Raw genomic sequence first — 21,060 nt, forward strand, 5'->3', positions numbered from 1 at the left:
TCAGCTGGGGAGGAATACTAAAGCTCCAGGGCAACAGGAGGGGGTCGAGTGGATAAAAACCACGCGGTGGGGGCAAGGAAAGATGCTCAGGGGGGCAGCTGGAAGTCAGGGTCTCCCTCTCTCCTCTCTGTGTGTCGTTGGGGAGCGCAGGCTGGGCTTGTGCCCTTTTCAGAGATCTGTTGAGCTGACACAAGCTTGATGAGGGCAAGGAGAAAAAGATTTAAAAAAAATAAATCACAACAGCGTGATATTCTGAGATCCCAGCTGAGCAGGGTACCCAGCGACAACAATTTACACCACCTACAAAGCAGCAGCAAGTTGCAGGGCTGTTAAAAAAAATAAAATCAGGCCAAAGCAGCGCTGGGCATTCCCTCAGGGCCGAGTGTGGGATCATTGCTCCAGGCTCGGTTGTTCTGCATGCAGAGTCTGCACTCTGCAATTAGAGCACAGGCAGGTTTAGAAAGCTCAGATCTGCAGATAAGCATTTAAGAGCACACACACACACACACAGAGCTTCCTTTTTAACACAAGTGGCAGAAACCTGTCTTAGCACTCCCTGGGTTTGCCCCCAACACATGTACGTACCCCCTCTTTGCCACTTCAATTCTGGGCTCCAGTTTCTAAATCCACAGCCCCAGGGGTTTTGTCCCCTCCTAGGAAAACCTGCGGGCTCCTCCTGTCCTCCCAGCTCTTCTTGCCAACACCTCTCTGCTTTCTGGTATGCGCACCGAGAGTCCCAGACCCTGCAAGTGACAGGCCTGATATGACAGCACGAGAGAGGAGCAGCAGAGGAGAAGAACAGTAAGAATTAAAGCCATCTATACAATGTATAAGGAGCCATATATAAAAGCCCAAGACCCCGTTAAGCAAGGACGCTGCGTAACAGCAGCCCAGCAAGAGAACGTGGGAGAGGAGAAATTGCATTGCTCGGGGTAGCACAACAAAAGAGTTCAGCCTCCTAAAGCTGGGGGGGAAGGAAGTTCTGCCGTAGCTTAAGGGCTACACCCTGAAGATTAAAACACTTGTGACTATTAGCAACGTGCCACCAAGAGGTTTCCAGTGAACCGTGTGACAAGGGCCAGCTCGGTGTCACTCTGGGGAAGGCAGAGTCGAACTGGCAGCGTCAGTCCCTCGAGGCTGAAACGAGTTGTGTTGGGTGGAGAGAAGGGCCGGCTGCTAAACAAGCTCCTCTTACCCAGACGTGTGTCTGAAGCTCGTCTTTAGCACTGAGACGGGCAGGTTATCCTCCAGCAGAGGGGATGGCTGGCGGTTTGGCTGCTGGAAACACACGGGAGAATCCCCGGTGCTTGCAGTGCAGACGGCTGAAGAAAAGGCTACAGGAGGCTGGCATTACCTGGGGGACAGCGAGGATGCTTCCATGCACAAACGATTTGGAGCAGAGCTGCCAAAAAAATGCTGCAGAGGAATTCCCACACCGAGTTCAGCTGCTGAGTCCTGGTGGGTTAAATTAATTTGCCCGAACCTAAGTAGCCGCAGGAGTGAGGATTTCCAGCAACAGCACTACCTGGGGCAGTTTTCTATCTTTCTGCATCACGGACTGCCCTTCATGCCTCACGCCTGAGGGCTGGCAGAAAAGGACACGGCTCCTTGGGAGGATCTGGAGGCCTGGGTAGGAGCTGAGCAGTTTCTTACTTCCCCGGCTCTACAAGAAACCAAGCAGCAAATAATCGCCGATCTGGGAGGCAGTTGGGAAAGTCTGCGGTGCAATTACATAAAATACAGCAAATGTCTCTTTGATAGTCCCTCCTCTGCCTCAGCTCTTCATGTTCCTTACCCAACACCACAGTCCTGCAGAGAAAATCATGTTAATAGGCCGAGCTTACTGAAGTTCAGCTAGGAAGAAGCAGCGATCTTCATGAGACGCAGCCTTCCTGACCGTAACCTCCCCAAGGCAAAGAAACCTCTGCCTCTTTCTTCGTATATAGAGCCTCCCAAATTAGATCTGCATGCTGCCTTCTCACCCTATACACGATCGTGGCTTATAAGCAGCCCTGACATGTAGCTACAAGAAGGACCTAGACAAGTTTACACGACAATCTGCCACCAAGACAACTGAAAAACCCCAACGCAGTAAGCGTACCTTCCAAAGAGGCCGGGGTTATAGAAGAGGTTTGAACTTGATCTTTAAAAAAAAAAAAGGAAAAAAAGAAAGCTTTGTGATTTTCTCTCCCCCTCAACAGGAAGCTGTACGTTACTGCAAACCTTGTAAATTCCATACCCCAGCAAGTTGACGCCGGAGAATTCTTTCCATGTACAATTTGCGTGATTTCAGAAAAAAGAATCAAATGCACATGGCTCGCTATTATTCTCGGCTAAACGTGCGTGCAAAGCCTCTCCTTTAACTGCCTGTTAAAAAACACCCCGACTTTAACGAGCAGCTGTCATAATGTTAAACCGGGATTAGCAGTTCCCAAAAGCAGACTCCCTCCGCAACCTCTGCTCCTCGAGTCCGTCCCCGGAAGGCAATTCCTTTCTTCGTACACCTGTCCAGGTGGGCTAGATTAAGTGAGAAGCACTTAGAGCCCTCGTTCGAAAGGCCCCGGGCACGGGGAGGAGATAACAAGAAGGGGAAGAGATCGAGTTAATGAGTTGCAGAATAGCTCCTGTAATCTTCTTGACGGTTCTTCCTCATTCCACACCTGGATGGACTTCAAACTGGATCTACCCCTGCGAGAGCGCGGCTCGTAAAACGAAAAGCTGAAGGACAGAGAGGGATATCGACCCGGGGAGACAAAAGAACTGCAGTTCCAGGCATGAAACCCTGCTTTTTTCCGAGGGAAAGAAGCCAAGGATACGCTTACTTGCTCTCTCCTACGAAACCTCCAGACTAAACTCATCATGATTAATTAAATGAAAGCAAGTTTGCGAGGCAACTGACTAGCAGCCCCTTCAAAACATGTCCTTTAATCAGAAACAACCACTGGGATACAAAGAAAATACCCCCCCCCGCACACATATTTTCCAGCCATAGCCTCTGGTCCAGCAGACACAACACCAAACCACCAGCAGGAACTTTTACAAGGAGGTCTCTGAAGAATCCCAGTTGGGATCTGGACACTCTGTGGGCCTGGCTGCAGCAGCTGGCTGGAATCATCCACGGAGCTGAAAAACAGATATCAGATCGTAGCCTGCTTCGTACATTCCTCCCTGCATCAACGCTGCACTCAGACCTTGAACAGGTTGCCCGTAGCTGAAAAGGGTTAATGGCACTCTGTTATTTGCCTCCAAAATTATCCCAGAACAGGTGTGGACTGGACACAGGAAGGTTATTTTCAAGCGAACAGCTTGGTAAATAGCCTACCACTACGCTCTCAATTACTTCCAAGCAGCGTGGCAGGATGCAATATGTAGGTCAGGGACAAAGTCAAAAAGAAAGGGAAAAAGTCCAGAGCAAGGTCTGCACTTTAATCAGATTTCCCCCTGATTTTAGCAAGACAAAAGAGTCCCTCCCCGGAATGCAGTTATCTCCTGGCAAACACTCCCGGTGTGTGCTTTCAGACACAGCTCTTTGGAGAGGAAACCAAACTCCACCTGCTGATACGGCCAAAGGGCAGCCCAAAGCTGCTGGAAAACCTCAGCAGAGAGCCTGCAGCCGTGGGTTGTGCCCTGCTCTATCTGTCTGCACCACAAATGCCCAGAAGACGACAGCTCCGCTACCTTAGGAGCTGCTCAAACTCACCTCCAACCCCTACGGATGGGAAAAGGCAGCGTTTGGAAGCAAAGGATGTAATTCCCCTTGCAATTTTCCAGAGAAACCTAAGAAAAGCCCTGTGCTAAATTCAGGTGCTTCGGCACAGCCCACTTCACAGCTGCTGGCAAGGTGGCGAGGGCAGGCGAGGCGGTGTAATTAAGCACTGGCAACAAAAGAAACTCACCCCAGGTAAAACGAGGAAACGCGACGCAGCGGGAGCGGATGGAGGCCAGACTTTTAACCTCCACAAACTGAGATAAGCTCATGGGAAAAGAGGCTCTAGAAAGGAAAAGGAAGGAAGGAAAGAAGGAAAGCGGGAGAAGGAAAGAGGGAGAAGGCACGGCGTAAGTTTGTTGTTGCTGGAAGACCGGCTCGCATCGGGGAGCTCGAGTGTGGCATCTGTCTTGGAAGCTTCAGCCCACGTACCTGAGCCAGGCTGGGAACTCCTGTCCCCAAAGCACGGCGTGGTGGAAGGGAGCAGCTGCCGAGGGACACGACCCAAGGGGACACGACCTAAGGCCCAGGCAGGCGCTTTGCTCTTCTTTTCAGGAAGGCCAGGCGGACACTGCGGGTTTGCTCCACTGGTTGTGCCCAGATCTCAGGTCCAAGGGAACTGCAGGAGCTCTCTCCTTACTGACAGCGACTGCCAAGGGCATAAAACAGAGCTTTTTCTTTTTTCCTCCAGGCACACCAAAGTGGTGGGGGTGGGATTCCCTCAGGCACCCTCCTCTGTCAGCTGGGAGCATCCTTGCCACCCAGCCGGCCCCCAGAGCGCTCTCAAGAGGGGTGCAACGCCCACAGAGACCCATTTCCAACCCTGCAAGAGCACCGGTGTCGCGCAGACTTCATCTTCTCATCTCAGAAACACACCTCCGAAGTTCCCTAGGAAAGCAGCTGCGATTCCTCAAGTGGCTTCCAGCTCCACACAAGGAGATATTTCCCCCGCAGAGCGTTTCCACTCGCCGTGAGCCCCGTCAGTCCAAATCCAACCCAAGAAGGGCACAGACGGGACTCTGGAAGTCCGTGGCACACAGCACTGCCACCTCTGCCACCGCATCGTGTCCCGGACGAGAAGCGACACGCGCCAGATGCACCCCACAAGCAGGGGGGAATTACCTCTCTGCAGCGTGGTTTCCCTCTGTACAGCACAAATGGCACGCCACCGCTTCTCCCGGGAGCTGAGGTTGGTCAGAAATGCTTCCAGACTGGGTTTCTTAACGTTATTTTGCCAGCTGAACTCTGCATCAGTCAAATGTGACCGGACAATTAGAGAGGGAGGGAACGAGAACCCAAGGAGCGACGCCAGAGCGCCCGGGACACGTCCTAGGGGAGTGCTCTGCCAGAGCAAGCTGAAAGTTATTTCCTAATCTCTTCCACAAATTAAAAAGCAACGGCAGCAACTGCTCAATTAGATTTATTTTACTATGGAAAAGCTTTAAAGCTGCAGTTAATGCTTCCGCTCAGCCTTTTACACCCGCGCGAGGAGAGAGCACGACGGTGCTGCTCCAGTTTTATCTCCCAGCCAAGGCAGAGAGGAGGACGCCGCCTGAAAGCCACTTGGTGCACAAAGCCACCTTCCCCCCGAGGAGGGTTTCGGGACTGAATTCCCTTCCAAACACACGAGCTGGTAGTTGGAGCGAGTCCTTTGGGTTAGCCACAGGAATGCATTTACGGAGGGGCTGCGTTAGTGCCCCCAAAAGGAGACACACAAACACGCCAAGGCCGGGGATGGCCCCACGAGCTGTGCTGGCTTGCAAAGTATTTGAATCCACCCTGAAACAACATCCCTGGCAGCAGCAGAGGTGTCGGGGCCACACCCCGAGCACAGTCAGCCTCTGCCAAGCCCGCCAACGAATTCTTGGGTAAGGCGAGCTGACAAGGATGCAGTTTGTTATTCAGCCCGTGACAGAATGATTCAGGGGTTTCTAAGAGCAGGAAATGAAACAGACAATGAAAGCTGGAGCAGGATGCTAATGATTCACTCCGCCAGCCCAGCGATACATTAAGTCTTCTGCAATCAGACGCGGGGACGGAGCCCACAACATGCTTAGGCTAGCGGAGAGGGGTTGGCAGCTACCGCGCTGGCTCCGGGATGCAGGGAAGCAGCACTGCGCCGAGAGGGACTTTGTCAAGGTCAGAAGGAAGAGAAGGTGGTGGAGGGAAGCAAAAACCAGCTTGGAAATCTCAAACAAGCCTCGAGGGGTGATGCCAGCTTCCTGCAGCGCCGATGCAACTGCAGCAGGGTGCTGGAGGGCTCTGCTGAATTCAAAGAGGAGCTCGCGCTCCCCGACTGCCCTATAGCAGCCCCCTCCCCATCCACAAGTGGAAAGGAACACCCGAGAAGGGATTTTTTTTTTTTGAGGCTGAGCCCACGGTGAGAATCCAAGCAAGGAGAATAAATCGGCTGACTAGAAAAAGAAGCTGCAGGGGCTTTCAGAGCAATAGCAACAAGGTGTGGGGGGACGCACGCAGCGCTGATGTGAGCAGAAATTCATTTGCAATAGTTTAGTTCTCTGCCAAATGCCAGGAGAGGGGCTGGCTCGCTCAGCACTTTGCAAACACTCGGTTTCATCCCCAAGCTCCCACCTGGCAGCCCCGTTTCTGCAGCTGAACCCCAGGAGGGTGCTGCAGCCCTTCAGCGAGCAGCACGGCTGTCGCAGCCACGCGGGGCACCGGGATCAGCAGCTGAAGGAAGGGAAAGATCCAGCCAAGGGTTTCATGTTTAAAACAAAAATATAACAACAAGCAGGAGAAAATTCATAAAATGCGACAAACGCTTGAATAGTAAGATTAATTCAGCCTGAAATAGCTATTCCTGGAAAGTAGCAGGTATTGTGAAAGTCACGTCAAACTAATCGCTGCTCACACCTGACGCTGGCAGAAGTAGGAGAGCTCAGTTAATATTTCTCTTCCTCCATGTCTTGGATCCCCAGAACAGGCAGATTGTCCTAAAACATTAAAATTCTTTGTAATTCCCAGCACTGGTTAACCCTCAGTCACCCAGATCCCGAGGCATGGTGTTACAGAGAGACTTTGCAGAGCCATTTGCTGCAGACAGGTAGCTGGCGTGGCGAGGGAAACAAAGGCACAGAGCTTGAGCTAGGGCTGCCAGCCCTCGGGGGATGCTGCACCAGCACCCCACGCCTCTGTCCCCTCTCCCAACAAGCTACCAGACCCCAGGAGGTTCCTCCCTGCCTCTGGGAGAGGTGAGCAGGCTGGCCAAGCTGCCCACCCACCTCCCCAAAACACATCTTTCGCTTGCTGACCACGCCGTCTTCCACGGCTTCTCTTGGATTGCACTTATCTAAGTCTCGACTCACCTCTATGCCTGGACACTTTTCCCTTAAGTCTCCCTGAGACTTTTCATTTTGCTTTGTGGTGGGTTTTGTTGTTTTCTTTTAAATTTAACCGTTGCTTTCTCGGCCTTTTCCAAGGCCTTCTCACAGGCGTGTATTGTCTGGTACTGCAGAGTCCTTGGAGTCATTACAAGGATAGGAGCTATCTCAACCCTTAAGCTAAAACCAGAAAAATTCTAAAGGAACACACTGGAAAATAAAATCTGTCCTTGAGGCCAAGGGGACATGTGCCAAAGCATTTCCCATCCTCTCTTCCAGCCGATTTTCTGCTGGCAAGCTCCGCCAGGAGAGCAACTTGTGCACATTTGCGAGGTGCCCGCTGACCGTGCCATGGAGCAGCGCGATGCTGAAGCCATCCAAATTCCTTTTCCCGCAAGATTTTTGAGGCAGAGAAATACAAGCATATAAACGCGATTCTTTAGCATGCAACGCATCAGGACAGAGGAGCGGGGCACCTTCCGTAGGTCACAGCTCCATCTACTGACTGCTTCTCAATATAACAGTGTGAAAATCCTCGGGGAAAGCTGCTTGAAGCCAAGCCCCCTCCTCTGACCGCCTGGTTAGCCCGACTCAGAGCTCCCTGCAACCATTTAGGAAGAATCCCAGCACTGCAGCTCTGCCCAGAAGGGAGAAAACCTCTCGTTTCAAGGAAATTCTTTGTACAGCAAAAAAAAAAAGGGGTTACACTTGAAGATAAAACAACCGTGGGTCCTGGCACTGTGGGGTTTTAGTGGGTTGGAAGTGACACTGCAATGGGTTTAACAGAAGAGTTATTTAAGCGAAGGCAGCACGTGCTTTTAGATAAGCAGCCTGGCAAAGTTAGGGTGCGAGCACAGAAAGGAAAACACTGTTGTGAGATCTGCTGCTATCTGAAGCCCGGCGGCAGCTGAGCACCATGTGATGGGGAGAGAAATGTCATTTTACAGGGAAACCGTGAGCCTAGACCAGTGTGATGTGAAAGCTGAGGCAGACGGGGGCAGTGGACACGGCTCACCCAGGCTGCATGCCCCCCTCTAATCACCGGGTCCCTTCCCACGTGCACCGAGGATGTCCCTGAACCATAAGAATTACCCCTCCCCTCCACGTCGAGGAAAAAAAGAAGAAAGAAGAACACTGCAATGATTTATCTGCCCAGAGGGAAACCGTCGTCTCCCAGGCTCAGAGGAGACCTTGCCCTTGCAAGCCTCTTGTTTGCTGATGAGGGCTCCAGACGAATTCTCTTCTGCTTACTGTGCTCCGTTGCAAAAGAGGCAGGACTGAATCAGAGGCTTTTTACGGACTGAAACACGAACTAACCTCTCTGAAACAGCAGCGAGCTGCAGCCAGAAGACTGCCCGCGGGACAGCTGGAGAGCACCAGGCCCAGCTTAGAGCTGTCACAAGGCTAAAAGGCACGAGAATGACTTTCTTTGCAGCCCAGGAGAGCAGAAACAGATAATGCCGTCCTATTTTACAGGCAAGGGGAAGAGTTTGAGAATCTGCTCAGGCTTTAAGCCATCGGTGTGGAGCAGGAGGTTCAATACCTGAGCTCCCATCACCACACCTTCCAGCACAAGTCTGTGGTAGAAAACTGTCTGTTCTCCCCAAATCAGTCCCAGCTTCTTCTGTGAGCCAAATCCTCTGTGAATCCACATCTGGAAAAGAACTGCACAGCACTGGATGGCATTTTCAAGCCCTCCCAGCCCTGCCACCTGCAGCAAATCGCTGCATACGCCCAGCCCTAGCGGACCCCCTCGCTCTCATTTCTTTTTGGAGGCGTTGGGAGAACGGGGGTGATTTCAGCCCTGCCTTCTTGCTCACAAGCTGCAGTCACTTGGCTGCCCTCAGCCTAAACCAGATCATTTCTACAGCCCCACAACAGGAGCTCTGCCCCACAGCGGGACCTGAGGAACACAAATCCATTCCCCCAGCTCCAAGGGAGGCAAGCAAAAATGCCCTCCCTGCTCTCACCTCCTCCTTCCCGCTCATCCCTCGTGTTCTCCCTGCACACACAGCATCTGCACACATCCCTCCCCCCCAAAAAAATAAGAAAAAAGCCACCTTCTTTCATTCTAAAGCCTTTTCCACAGGTCTCAGTCATGAACTAGCTTGCTAAGGGATTTTACTGCGTGTCTCCTCGCCCTTGGAGCAGCAGATAAAACGCAGGCAAGAGAAAGTCAATTCCTGACCCCCATCAGGAGGCACATTTACGCAAGGAGGAGAACAGGATCGCTGGGAAAATCAGGTGGTTAAAGGCTCGCTGATGGCTCGTGGAAGACCCCAGGCTTTGCTTACACATCATTTTCTGTATTTTGTTCCTTCCGTGTTATTGCTGGAGACAGTTGCATGAGAACGGGATCTCTGTTGCTTAGGAGAGCATCTGCTCCCACTGCTTCTCCTCCTCCCGAAGTCATAATCTTACGTGGCATCAAAATCGTTTCCAGAGCCACCAATTACAGTGTCACAGAGGATTATGACTTCAGGTGCAGGATCTGCAGTGGGAGCAGATGCTCTGCTCAGAAAAAAAGAACTTCAAAAATTCTGTTTTCATACAAACGTCTCTATTAATAAGACACAAAAGGAGAGAAATAGTCTGACAGCCAGAACTGTTGCTAAATATAAAAGCAGTTTTTAACATTTTCATGAGGCATCAGCTGCTCTTTGGAAAGTTCCCAGGCTTTAAATTATTAAGAGGTACAGAATGTAGTGGGAATCCATACACAACAGAGGAAGAGAGGAGGAAGAGACTGCAGAACAGCATTTTTCTGCTCAGTAAGCGGATGTTAAAATGTTGGCCAGTGCTGCAAAAGCATCTCAGGGAGGAGGGCAGAATAAAAACCAGAAACTGTGGATTCTTGGTTCTTTCTAAGGATCCCCAAAGCACTACCGAAACCAACCCAGGACTGACTTTACTGATACAAAGCCCTGTAAAAATACAAACCCAAGGAGTCCCTGACAAGGGATTCGTATAGGTGTTTCCGACAATCACTGTCCCAAAAGAACAGGGAGCCTTCTAGAGGCTGTAACGAGCAATCCCGTGTGCAGCTCGAGAGGTAGCTGATGTAGTCATAGGCTCTTCTGGATCCGATCCTCGGAAACGAGCCAAGAGTAATAAGTCAGGCTGGAGCTGGAGAAAGGCTGGGGGGAGGAGCACCCCTCAGGACGCAGTAACCACGCCGTGCGACTCGGAATTTTTGTTAGAGCTTAACAGGGCAAAGCGACGGCGGGTGAGAAAGAAAACAGATCGGAGGTGGAGAAAATGCCTTACAGAAAAAAAATAAATAATGGAGAGTCTGCTGCATGGGAAATATTTTGTTAGATGACTGCCGCTATTAGATTCCAAAATGCCAGGAGTAATTAAAAGCTCTCTTTTCAAATGCAGTTCACGGCTCACACAAACGTTTCCCACCACGTGAGCCTCGGAGCACTGCAAGGGGCCAAGCAAAATGCATTTAAGAACTGCCAAACGTGCAAAGGCAGTTTGTACCAATTCTTCCCCCCCCCCTTATTCTCCGCCGAAGAAAAACCCTTCACAACAACCCTTTAAAAAGGCTTTGAATTGTACTAGCAGGGGATTATCAGTAAGTGACATTTACAAGTGATTAGAGGACGAAGAATTATCTCAGTCACTTGTGGGAAAGGAGGAAAGCTTCAAGGTCAAAGCTCTCAGTGCTTCAAATGTCGGCAGATGTTTTGTTTACACGAGAAGTGCCGTTTGATTTATGACGGGGCCGTACGTCCAGAACTTCAGCTGATGGAGCTGCAGAGAACGCGGGTGGGAACGGAATCAAGAATCCGTACAATACCTTCAAATGTTTCACTGATTGCCTCCTATGAAAATAAAAGGCTATTTCGTGCTCCAAGCAGTTACACCGTACCTATTAGCTTCTTAGAACAAGTGCTCCAAGCCACACAAACCTTGGCAAGCGAGGAGACGGGAGATAAACCTCGAGCAGCTCCAGAAATCCCACAGCAACCCCCTTTTTCCTCACTCACCTCCGGACAATGGACTGCTGGAGGTTTCTGCAGACGGTGAGAGATTCTCCCATAAACATGTGGCACATGACGACCTCGAGGCAGCTGGCCATGAATGACATCACTGCGTCAGACTGCAGAGTCCCGCTCCGGGAGACGATGCAAAGCCTCTGGAGAGAGGAGCAGTGGCTCAGCGCCTGGAAGAACTGGGCGCCCGCGCTGAAGTAGGGCTGCTCCAGCCTGCGGGAGCAAAGAGAAACAAGTCAGGGGCTAGTTGGGGCTTAGGGATGCTTTCAGGTAAGAGAGAAGATGGCACGTTTGCAAGGGGTTGGCAAATGGAGCAGCCAACGTCCACCAACCTGTTCCACTTACAGACAGAGCTTCTGCCTGCTGGTGCCAGTGGTAGGGCACAAAATCCTGATGTTGCAAGCTCAGACATCCCACTCGAATGACATCAGGGGGACAAACACACAGAAAGGCCCTACGCTGCCGTAACCCTGCTCCTGAGAGGGTTCCTCAAAGGCACGCTGGGTGAGGTGGGTCTGAAACCTGAGCAGCAGACTGATTCTGGTCTTAGGACAAGCACAGGTAGCAAAAGCTGGGCTGACATCTACTTATTTAGGGACTTAGGGCCCCAGCGCACCAACCCCTGGTCTGGTTAGCTTTAGTTTACCGCCTGGAGAGAAACAGGCGTGAAAAACTCACAATGTGCACGGGGTGATACAGACCTCGTGCCTCTGAGCCAGCTGTGACCATCTCCAGCCCTGCCTGGTCAGAGGATGGGAAAGAATTGACACTATTTAATGGAGAATTGATGCAACCTTTACCTTAAATACTCAGCCCGGGGAGCAGAGATTGGATTTTCCTGCCCTGGATACCCCCAACGAGGGGTCTGTGCCCCAGCTAGCAGCACACCCCAACGCCCCCCTGACCTCGGAGCACGTGGGCTCCCCAGTCACTGGGTCAGCGGGGCCGAGAGCTCTGCCAAGGTGAATCCAGCAGGTGGGAACAAGCTGTCGGCCCCAGCCTGATGGGGATAATCTCCAGCAGGCTTTTGTGGTCCACGGTGGTCAGTTTACAACACCTGAAGAGATGCCAACAGCCCACCAGCTCCTTGAGCAAGAGCTCGAAATGAATATTAAGGAAACGGGAAGCTTCTCCAATTTTTCAGCAGCACTATTTGCCCGATATCGGTTTAGGACAAAGCACAGAAGCCCTCACAACCTTACAGTAGGTTTTTAGGTTAATCCCTGTAGGAACAGACACGCTGCAGTACTGCCTTTCGCTCGCTAGATGACAATGTTGCTCTGGAATAGCCCTGAAACTAACGCTCAGCCTGGAAGGTGGGGAGGGGAAAAGGGGGAGATGCACCAGAGGATTAGTTAAATGAAAAAAAAGTGCGTTATCAGGAGGAAGCGCTGAACATTAAAAACCTTTTAAACCTATTTAAAACCTTAGGCTTCGCCCAAGGAACCACGAGAGCTCCCCCTGAACCGCCTGGCTGTCACAAGGAGACTCCTTCGCTCATCCTTCCCGGAGGCTGTGCGCTGCCTCCCATCTTCAGTGCCCACAGCCTCCATTTCGGAGGCTCTGGGAGCTGCAGGGCCGAGCTGGGAGAAGCAGCACTGCACCCCCGAGCCTCCCTCCCCTCATCTCAGCTCTTCCAAGGGCATTCAGCCTGCTCAAGGATAAATAAATATCCACGCACGTGACCCGAGGCATTAAGCAACCGAATCTCCAACAGCATCTCCGACAGCTGCTGTCCCTGGGATGAGAGCAACGCTCCTCGCCTCCTGAAAACGGGACGTGGTGGACAGGGGAAAAACAAGAGGGGTTTCAGCTACCCCTTCACTGCTGGGATGGCTTGGGATCATGCACACAAACAGCAGCCTCAGCTGACGAGCAGTGATTTTAGTCACGCTGTAATTAACTGTCTTTGTGGTCACAGGCATGCATCGTAAGAGGATGACCTTGTTTTTGCTGTTTTATGGCATTTTAGACCTCTTTTGTGAATGGATAATGACCAGACCTCATGCGTCCGCCAATTTCCCCCAGAATCAGTTTCCGTTGGTGAAAAAATAAGACTAAAAAATAAATAAAAAGGAGGTGATTTTAAAATATAAGCCAAAGGTAAAAAAATATTGCAATGGGGCTCTAAAATATCTAGACATTGTAGGAGTCTCCTCCATCCTGGAAGTTTAGGAGATGTACGCATACACAAAGCCAAGAAGTCAGCAAAGGCACGTAACATTTAACCTAGCCCTGACAGCTAGCTCCCAAACATGCTGCGTCCACTCTTCCTTATCTAAAAGGAAGGCAGTTGCAGCACAGAGACTTTAAGCACTTAAAACACTGGTTAAAAGGCATATCCTGAGCCCTCGAGAACAGCACGAGATGCCTTCCTGTGCTCCTCAGCTCTGGAAAGAAAACAACCAGTTCGCAAGCCGCTGCAGCAACTTTTGACCCGTTTTTTTGAACAGAGGCCGATCGGAAGAGGAACACTTGCAGTTTTTACACAAACCACACGCTCCATTTCTGGAGCTCCACAACCAAAACGGAGATGTTCGATGGCAGCCCCTCACCTGAGATCTCTCAAGCACTTGCAGTGTTTCAGCATGTCCATGAGAGCAGACATGTAGACCACCTTCCCCATCATGCCCAGGTTGGCCAGCGAAAGAGTCCGCAAATGCTGGCACTGCAATCCGATGCTAACGAGCCCAGAACCAGTTATAATATTTGGCAGTTGTGCTAGGGTGAGGCTCTGCAAATAAGTCAACTGGCTAATGGCAGCCACCTCCGAATCCCCCACGCTCTGCGCCCGGACGCAAGGAGGCAACGAGTTCCTAATGGCTGGCTCGTTGCGGGGCATGGCAGAGGAAAAACTGGACCCTATTATTTCCAAGGTTTCCAAAAAGCGGAGGCTTCCCATCAGAGTCCAGAACACCGAAGACTCTATCTTCTGATTCGCCTGGTCCGTTAAGTTCCTCGGGTACGTCTGTATCCCCACCCGGATTTTCTTTCCAAAGGTTTGGGGCGCCGCATTGGGCTGCGTGGGAGGCTTTTCCACGTTTGCAGCAACGTCTGTGATGGAACAAACCGGGAGTGCTAGCGAGAGGAGGTGCTTTAGCCTGGACAGAAGCTGGCACAGATGATTCCCTATGCTTTCTGAGCTGTGGTGGTGAGCTGCGGAGAGGTTGAGGTGTCGCAGGTTGCAGCAAGACACTACCAGGCTTTCCAGAATGCTGCTGTCAATGTCGTCTTCTGCTTTTCGGAACAAGGACTCCGGAGCCAGACAGTGAACGCAGCCGCTGAGGTTCAGGCTGGTCAAGCTTTTAAGATCCTTCCCCCCGTTAATAACTCTCTGGATCAGGTGGCCACCAGATAAGGTGCAGCGGCTAAAGCTGAAGTAGAAAGGGTTGTTGAACTTCAAGTGTTGCAGGAGCCCGGAGCCATTAATCCAGGCTTTGGGCAGTTGTAAAGCATCCAGGCGTACGTTTCGAGCCATGGAGTCCAGGAGGTTTTTAGTGGCTCCCGTCTCAGCGAAACTACCAGGGGCAGAAATGAGGAAGGCGTGCAGGTTCTCAGGTGTCCGATCACTCAGCACCGCCAAGTACAGCCTCACCACCTCCTGATTAACGTAGCCAGGAGCCAGCCTGGCATAGAAGACACGAAGGTTCTGGTAATGGGGCACGTTGCTCTCCCCTACCATTAGCTGCCCGGAGAGCATAAAACCTTCTCGCGAGCGATCAAGGATCTCAAAGTAAAGCAGCAGTTTCTCAAGGCTAGTGCAGCACGGAACGACACCGTATGACGGGGTGTAAAGGGTTTGCTTCAATTCCGAGACACGGCTAAGAGTGGCTTTACACTCACTGCTTAGCTGACTGGCATCGAAACCCGGGTTTACGTCTATCGCCAGGGAGCGCAGGTGCTGGAGGGCGGACAGCATCTTTGAGAGGCGGAGAGAAGTGATGTGGCACCCAGACAAGTTCAGTTTTACCAGGTTCTTGCATCGTATTACATGATCAATAGTGGAGCTGGGCAGCCAATAGCACCCAGCCATGTTCAGCTGGTAAATCTCTTTTCCGATATCCCTCATCAGTTGCTTCACTTTGTCTTTGTTTACCTGTGCTCAAACAAAACCAGATTCAATGAGATATATGGCAAGAGTGTATTGACTCAGTTTCCCATCTGAAGATGGGGTTAACACTGGCTAGCACTTAGATTACGTGGTTCATCCAAGGGCCTTGGAACACTAGCACAGCCTAAGAATCATTAAAGCACTGCTTAATCTGCCATGCTTTGACCTCTTAAGATTACACTTCCTTTAGCTCCTCAGGCTGTGCAGTTCTGCATTACTGACTGCGAGGCCAAAATCTGTTCAGCAGCTGATAGCAGAACGAAGGACGATCTCCATTTTCTAACAGCAAAACTATTTCGACAGAATTATCTATCTATGGAAACTCAAAGAACGCTTTCATTCTCCTTCATCGGCTTTCTTCTTTTGGAAATGAAGGAGAGAAGCTTAGGCTTGGCGATACGGTCCTCATAACATGTATCGCCCTTCATTCCTAAGCTTTATTTTTGTTACAACTCAAATACATTTTCCTGCTTAGCTGACTGCATGCCTGACAGCAGCATGCACAAGTTTTTCTGCTCACATAGATTTCTTTGTACAACAGCATGGAAAATGTATTTTGGGAAAATGGTATCTTCACACAGCCATAGTCAAAAGCAGTTATAAATGGCAAGTCAAGTTTACTTTCATTCGGCCTCCAGAAAGGAAGATATATAAAATACCATCAGTGAAAACTATCTAAGGGAGCACAGAGCTGTCCTAACAAAGCATTCTGCAAAACAAATGCTTTTATAAAAACAGTTTATTTGTTTTTCAGAGTTCAACAGCACGACATTTATGCAGACACACTGAAATACTCTATTTCTTGGCATTTTTTCAGAAGTCAGACTTGTCGTCACAGCTAACAGAAGAAGCAAGCTACTCTCCCCACCTTATAGTCTTTCTGAAGTAAAACTGTATGGGTTAGGCTCTTGTCAAGGCAAAGCGTTGCGAGTTTCCTGCAGGTTTTCCTGACATTCAGGACAAGGTCTGTGCAAGGGACGTAGCTCAGGATGTGCAAAAGGATCTCATCCGAGAACTCCATCAGGTTGACACCATTACTTTCCTCCTCGCTCTCCCCACTTACAAGCTCCTGGAAGAGAAAAAAAAAAAAAAAAGAAAAAGGAAAAAAAAGAAAGGCTACCAGTTCACAGACTTCAGCAAAGCTTGTGAGAAAACAGATATACGGTGTCTCAGAAGGGTTTATAAAGATAAAACAGAACCACTTGAATCATTAAATACTTCCCCCCCGCCTTGAGAAACCCAAACCTCTCCTTCAAAAGACCATACTGAGGTGGTGCAAAACTTCACACAAAGCCACAGTATCTTTAGTCACTTTTTTGCTCTGGGCTGCTTAAGAAATAAAACATTTACATTCGTTCCTCCTCTGCCACTAACTTTGCAATCAGAAAAGCATCATTCCCTGGTCCTTTCAGAATATAACCCAGCAATCCCTTCCCGCATCCTTCCCCAAAGAGCAATCCATTCCAGTAACCTTATGAGTTATGTAACTGCTCATATATATCAAAAATAATAAAAAACCTGCAGGTTTAAAGCCCAGGATCGGGTACCCCATCTCTTCTGCACCACACCACACTGCAACCGTGCCAAACCTCCCTCACCCCACAACCCCTCCATCAACCCCCTGATGCTCCTGCCTAGCCCCCAGCCCACCCCATCGCACCGAGCCGGTGCTTTTGGGGCTTAAACCCTGCTTTTAACGAAGCTCGAGTGGAAATTAACGCAATGCCAGCCCCTGAAGGGGAAGGGGGTGCCCTGGCACCGCGCCGCAGCACCCACAAAACCCCACAGCGCATCCCTACAGGAGGGCGACCCCTGAGGACCGGGTGCTCAGCACAACCCCGAGGGCAGCCCCCTCACCACGGGGACCGGCTCCAGCCCCTGAGGGGAGCCCGGTTGCCTCCATCCCGGCGCCGGCCGCGGTTATACCGGCGCTCGGAGGCCGGGGAGCGGCCCCTCCGCACCTCACCTCACCACAGCGGAACATGACGGCGGTGGCGGCGGCGGTCCCCTCGCCACACCGGCCACCGCTCAAACCCGCCGCCTCCCGGCCTGGCTCCCCGCCGGCACGGCCGCCGCTCGGTTCTTCCGGCGCTGCCATGACCCGGCTTCCGCGCCTCGCCACTCCTCCGCCGCCCCGCGCCGCCATCTTGAGGCGGGAGCGCGGGAAGGGGGCGGCCGCCTCCCGCCGCCATCTTGAGCGCGGCGCCGCCGCCATGTTGGGGGTGGCGGCTGGGCGCTGCCTCCCTCACAGGGGGGTGCAGGGCTCGCTGCTCGCTCCCCCTCCGGTTTACAGGGCTCGGCCCCGAGGTTGAAATTAAGCACGGCCCCGAGGTTGAAATTAAGCACTGGTTTCTTTGCTTCTGCCCGGCTCTGGTGGTGCTGAGAGCCGAGCCAGCAGGGCAGCCTCCCTGCCTCCTCCCGGTCTCCTCCGCCACCTCAGCGGCTGACTCACGCCAAGCCTGCGCCCCACGAAACCTTGAGGCTGCTCCCTGAGTGAAAATCCGCCCTGTGCCCAGCCGTGACTCAGCCAACAGCTGCATATGGGGCACAGAGGGCTTGGCCAGCCACCCTAGTGGGATATTTTGCAGCCTGAGGGGCATTTGCTGTATTAGTGCCCTGCCCTTCAGTGCAGGCAGCGGGCAAATGATCCCATCCCTGTCCACAGTGGTTTTGTAGGCTGGGAGCAGCTTGGGGTGACACCCCAAGCACTAAAGGATGTGATCTTAACAAAGAAAGCCATCAGTACTATCCCCTTCCCTCCAAAGCATCCCCCCTCCCTACAACCCCCTTATATAAACCAGCTGGCTTCAGCCTCGCCGGTCATTTATGCAATGAGCGTAACCTGGGTGTTGATGAGACTGAATTTTCTCCCCCTGGCAGCAGGTGTGAGGCAAATCCCACACGGGTGGCCATGCAGAAGTCACCCCGAGGTGCTGCGAGCACATATAGGAACGTCCACTGGGACCAGCTGGCTCAGCATTCCCGCTGTCAGCTCCTCTTCCCAAATCTCAAGTACAGACAGGACTGGAGCGCTGGAATTTCCAGTTACGTGTGTGCTCGGGGAATTTTGTTCATAGAAAATGTGTTTTAAAGATGACCCACAAAGGAAGATGAATAGGTTGCTGCTTTCTTCCTGGTTGATTGTTGCCATTTATGGCCATGAGTGAGATTAGTGGTGGTTTGGCGTTTTGGCTTAGAAATATCAAGCGCCTCGGGTCTTGGTTACCTGTTTTGCTTCCAGGCCTGTGAGCAGGGTCTGGGCTTGGAGAGGAAACCCCCTCTTAGCCCTCAGATGAGGGAGAGCCTCCATAAGAGAATCGGTGCCTGCTGTTTGTCGTGTGTTTCAGTTACACAGAAGATAATGACAAATTAAATCCAGAGGCCCTGCAGTCAGGACTGACTCGTTTGACATCTGGGCTGAATACCAACCTGCTGTATTTGCAGTCATCGGGGAAAGCAGGGACCAGGGTGGAGAAAGACCTGCATTTCCAGTGCAAATGTAAATAAGATCAAGAGCAGGGCCCATAAGCGGAGAAAAAGCCCTGCCCGGAGAGCCAGACCGACTGGAGCAGCCTGCGTTAGGACTAGCCATGGGTTTCTTCCAGTCCTGGGGCGTTTGTGGACCAGACAGCTGTTGCCAGCCCCGAATGGGATCTGAGATAGGTTGAGGAACCTCCCCAGGCTCCCAGCAGCTGTAAGAGGAGCTGGGCTCCGACTGAGGACCCGCCACGCAATGAACAATGTGGCGGTATAGATAAGACACGAGGCTGAACGCAAGGCAGCAGCAGGACATCGGGTGGGCTGTAAAGGAGGAAGGAAGCCAACAGCCACGCTGGACCCTGGCATTTCTCTCGATGCTGATGGCCAGCAGGTGAGAGGAGAAACCTTCCCTGCTGCTCAGGAGCACTCGTCCCAGTGTTGGCCCATGGGAACCTCCCATGGAGGCAGGTTCCTTTCACTGCTGGGCTGTCTCAGAGCAGACTTTGATCATCTCTGACTAATGCAGTTTTCTTAGCCCAAAGAAGGCAAGCACATACCATGCTGTCCCGGTCCAAGAGGGCAAACAAACAAATCTAGTGCTAATATCAAGATACGGTGTCCTGTACAGTATCTCTTAACTGTTCATGGCCGGGCTGACCTGGTGATTATTTATTTTTATTATTTTTTTCCCTGGGAAACTCTTGGGTCATTTCCCTCCCCGGGTTCTTAACACTGATACAGTCTGCACAGCTCATTTTTTTTTGTCAGTGTGACGAAAGCCCAGTGGCCAGAGCACTTGGTGTGCTCGGGTGAACTGCCGTCTGCAGTGCTGTAAGTGGTTTTCAGTGCTTGATACGATTTAATGCGGTAAGGCCTGCTAAAGTAGATTACAGATGGGTATAATGCAAGTCAGGGCAGGCTCCAGGTCAGCAATCCCTCACTTCAAAGAGCAGGACAACTCCTCCTCCTCCGGCCACAGTCCCATCCATGAGCTGACACCTCGGAAAGCCCGTTTTTTTTTTTTTTAATGAAGCTGAGGCTTTGTGCCCTCAGAGGGGACTTCCAGGAAGAGACGAGTTGTGTTTGAATGCCCTGGGACTTCCTGGGACATTTGCATGCAGCCAGCACGCTGCAGTGCATGTTCTCTAATGAGAGGATGGGGCCCCCCTGACCTGGGGGGGGCCGTTTTGGCCAGTGCTGCTCAACAAAGCTCAGAGACAACCACACAAGAAGGCCCTTCAGGGCTAAATCCCGAGAGCTGCAGCCGTTCCCCTTTGCCAAGGACATCACTAATTCCTGGTGGCGGCTTGATTCCGTAAGCGGCTCAGGGAGGTGACTTTCCAGGTCACCAGCTAATTGCAGGTGAAGTGCCAGCGACTGTCTCCAGCCGGAGCGAAAGTTGGGAGCTCTAAGGGAAGAAAGGGCGTAAAACGTGTTTGCTCAGCTCTCTTTAGCTGAGCCAGCTCCCCATGGGCAGCTAAAGGGAAGCGAGAGAGGGCTGGGTGGTTTGCAACCAGCCTCGGCCGAGCCCCACTGTCTGCTCCACCAGAGAAATTCTGGTACATCGCGGGTGCTGAGCCGGACAGGGGGAGCTCAGCCCAGCCTGGTGGTCTTTCCAAACCTCCTGGTGCCCACACAACCCCTGGCTCCCTTGGGTGCTGGAGAGGAGGAGGAGGAGGCAGCCTGACCACTCGTTCCCTGCACATCTTCTCCTCTGAGCCTCGCCTGCTGCTGGTGGCCTCAAGAGCCAGGACACGGCTAAAGAAACTCCTCCGCCGCCCTTCCTGTCCCTCGGCATCTCCCCACTCCTGTGTGGGGAAATGAACAACGATGGAGAAGCTGCAGCTAAAAAAAAAATAAAGATAAAAATCCCCCCTTCTCCAGCGCCTGGCGTTCCTCAGAGGAAACCAGCCGGCTCCCCCCTGCTCGCCGGGGTCGGGAGCAGTGAGTAATGCTCGCAGGCTGCCCTGCCCGGCACCGCATTCTTTTCTCCAGCATGTAATGGCCCAAAGGAGGCATAAAGCGAGCCTTGCTGGAGCGGCCGGCGGAGGAGCTGCGCACGCCTCGCGTCCGAGAAGCGTCGGGGAAGGCTGCAAAACCCCCGGCCTCGCTTTACCACGGGGCTGATCACCAGGAGCAGCGAGAGAGCTGGGAGAAGGGAAAAAAGGAAACCCCACAAAGTGTTAACGGAGAGAAAATGTCGCTTTCTGCCCTTTGGAGTGTGTAAAATTCAGCTCTGCTCCCTGCCCAGCACTGTCCCTCTCTCCGCACCCGCTCCTCTCCCTGCCTGAGCTCCTCTCGGCCACCACCCCACCGGTTCTTTGTGTCTCAACGCATTTTTCCGCAGCGATCAGAGGCTGCTTCAGGAGGACCGAGGGCAGGAGAGCAGAGCTGGCGCCCCGTTTCCCTCTCATCATCCCT

The 21,060-nt window shown here is 52.0% G+C and overlaps 1 protein-coding gene and 1 long non-coding RNA gene across 8 annotated transcripts in view; both read right to left on the reverse strand.

Annotated features, from left to right (window-relative positions):
* The window catches only part of FBXL18 (F-box and leucine rich repeat protein 18), a 37,569-nt gene extending 19,979 nt beyond the window's left edge, over positions 1-17,590 (reverse strand). For 3 of the 7 annotated variants that reach the window (XR_014318519.1, XR_014318520.1, XM_082772413.1), the window contains exons 1-4: positions 17,126-17,330; positions 16,028-16,228; positions 13,604-15,144; positions 11,043-11,261 (exon numbers count right to left, since the gene is read on the reverse strand). Coding sequence is in view for 3 of the 7 variants with exons in the window: in XM_082772413.1 (XP_082628539.1) it covers positions 11,043-11,261; positions 13,604-15,144; positions 16,028-16,228; positions 17,126-17,305 (2,141 nt within the window). In the remaining 4 variants the exon portion in view is untranslated. Of the gene's footprint in view, positions 1-4; positions 744-1,195; positions 1,810-10,545; positions 10,807-11,042; positions 11,262-13,603; positions 15,145-16,027; positions 16,229-17,125 lie in introns of those variants that run through there. The other 4 variants (XR_014318522.1, XR_014318521.1, XM_082772415.1 and 1 more) reach the window with 4 other exon arrangements.
* LOC309883923 lies at positions 1,835-5,983 on the reverse strand. Its single transcript, XR_014318523.1, has 3 exons — positions 4,139-5,983; positions 3,897-3,991; positions 1,835-3,123 (listed from the first exon to the last, which is right to left on the reverse strand). It is a non-coding gene; the product is annotated as an uncharacterized lncRNA (long non-coding RNA).
* Positions 17,591-21,060: the final 3,470 nt, after the last annotated feature.

The sequence above is a fragment of the Aythya marila genome (genome assembly GCF_965140915.1).
Source record: "Aythya marila genome assembly, chromosome: 15".
Taxonomy (NCBI): domain Eukaryota; kingdom Metazoa; phylum Chordata; class Aves; order Anseriformes; family Anatidae; genus Aythya; species Aythya marila.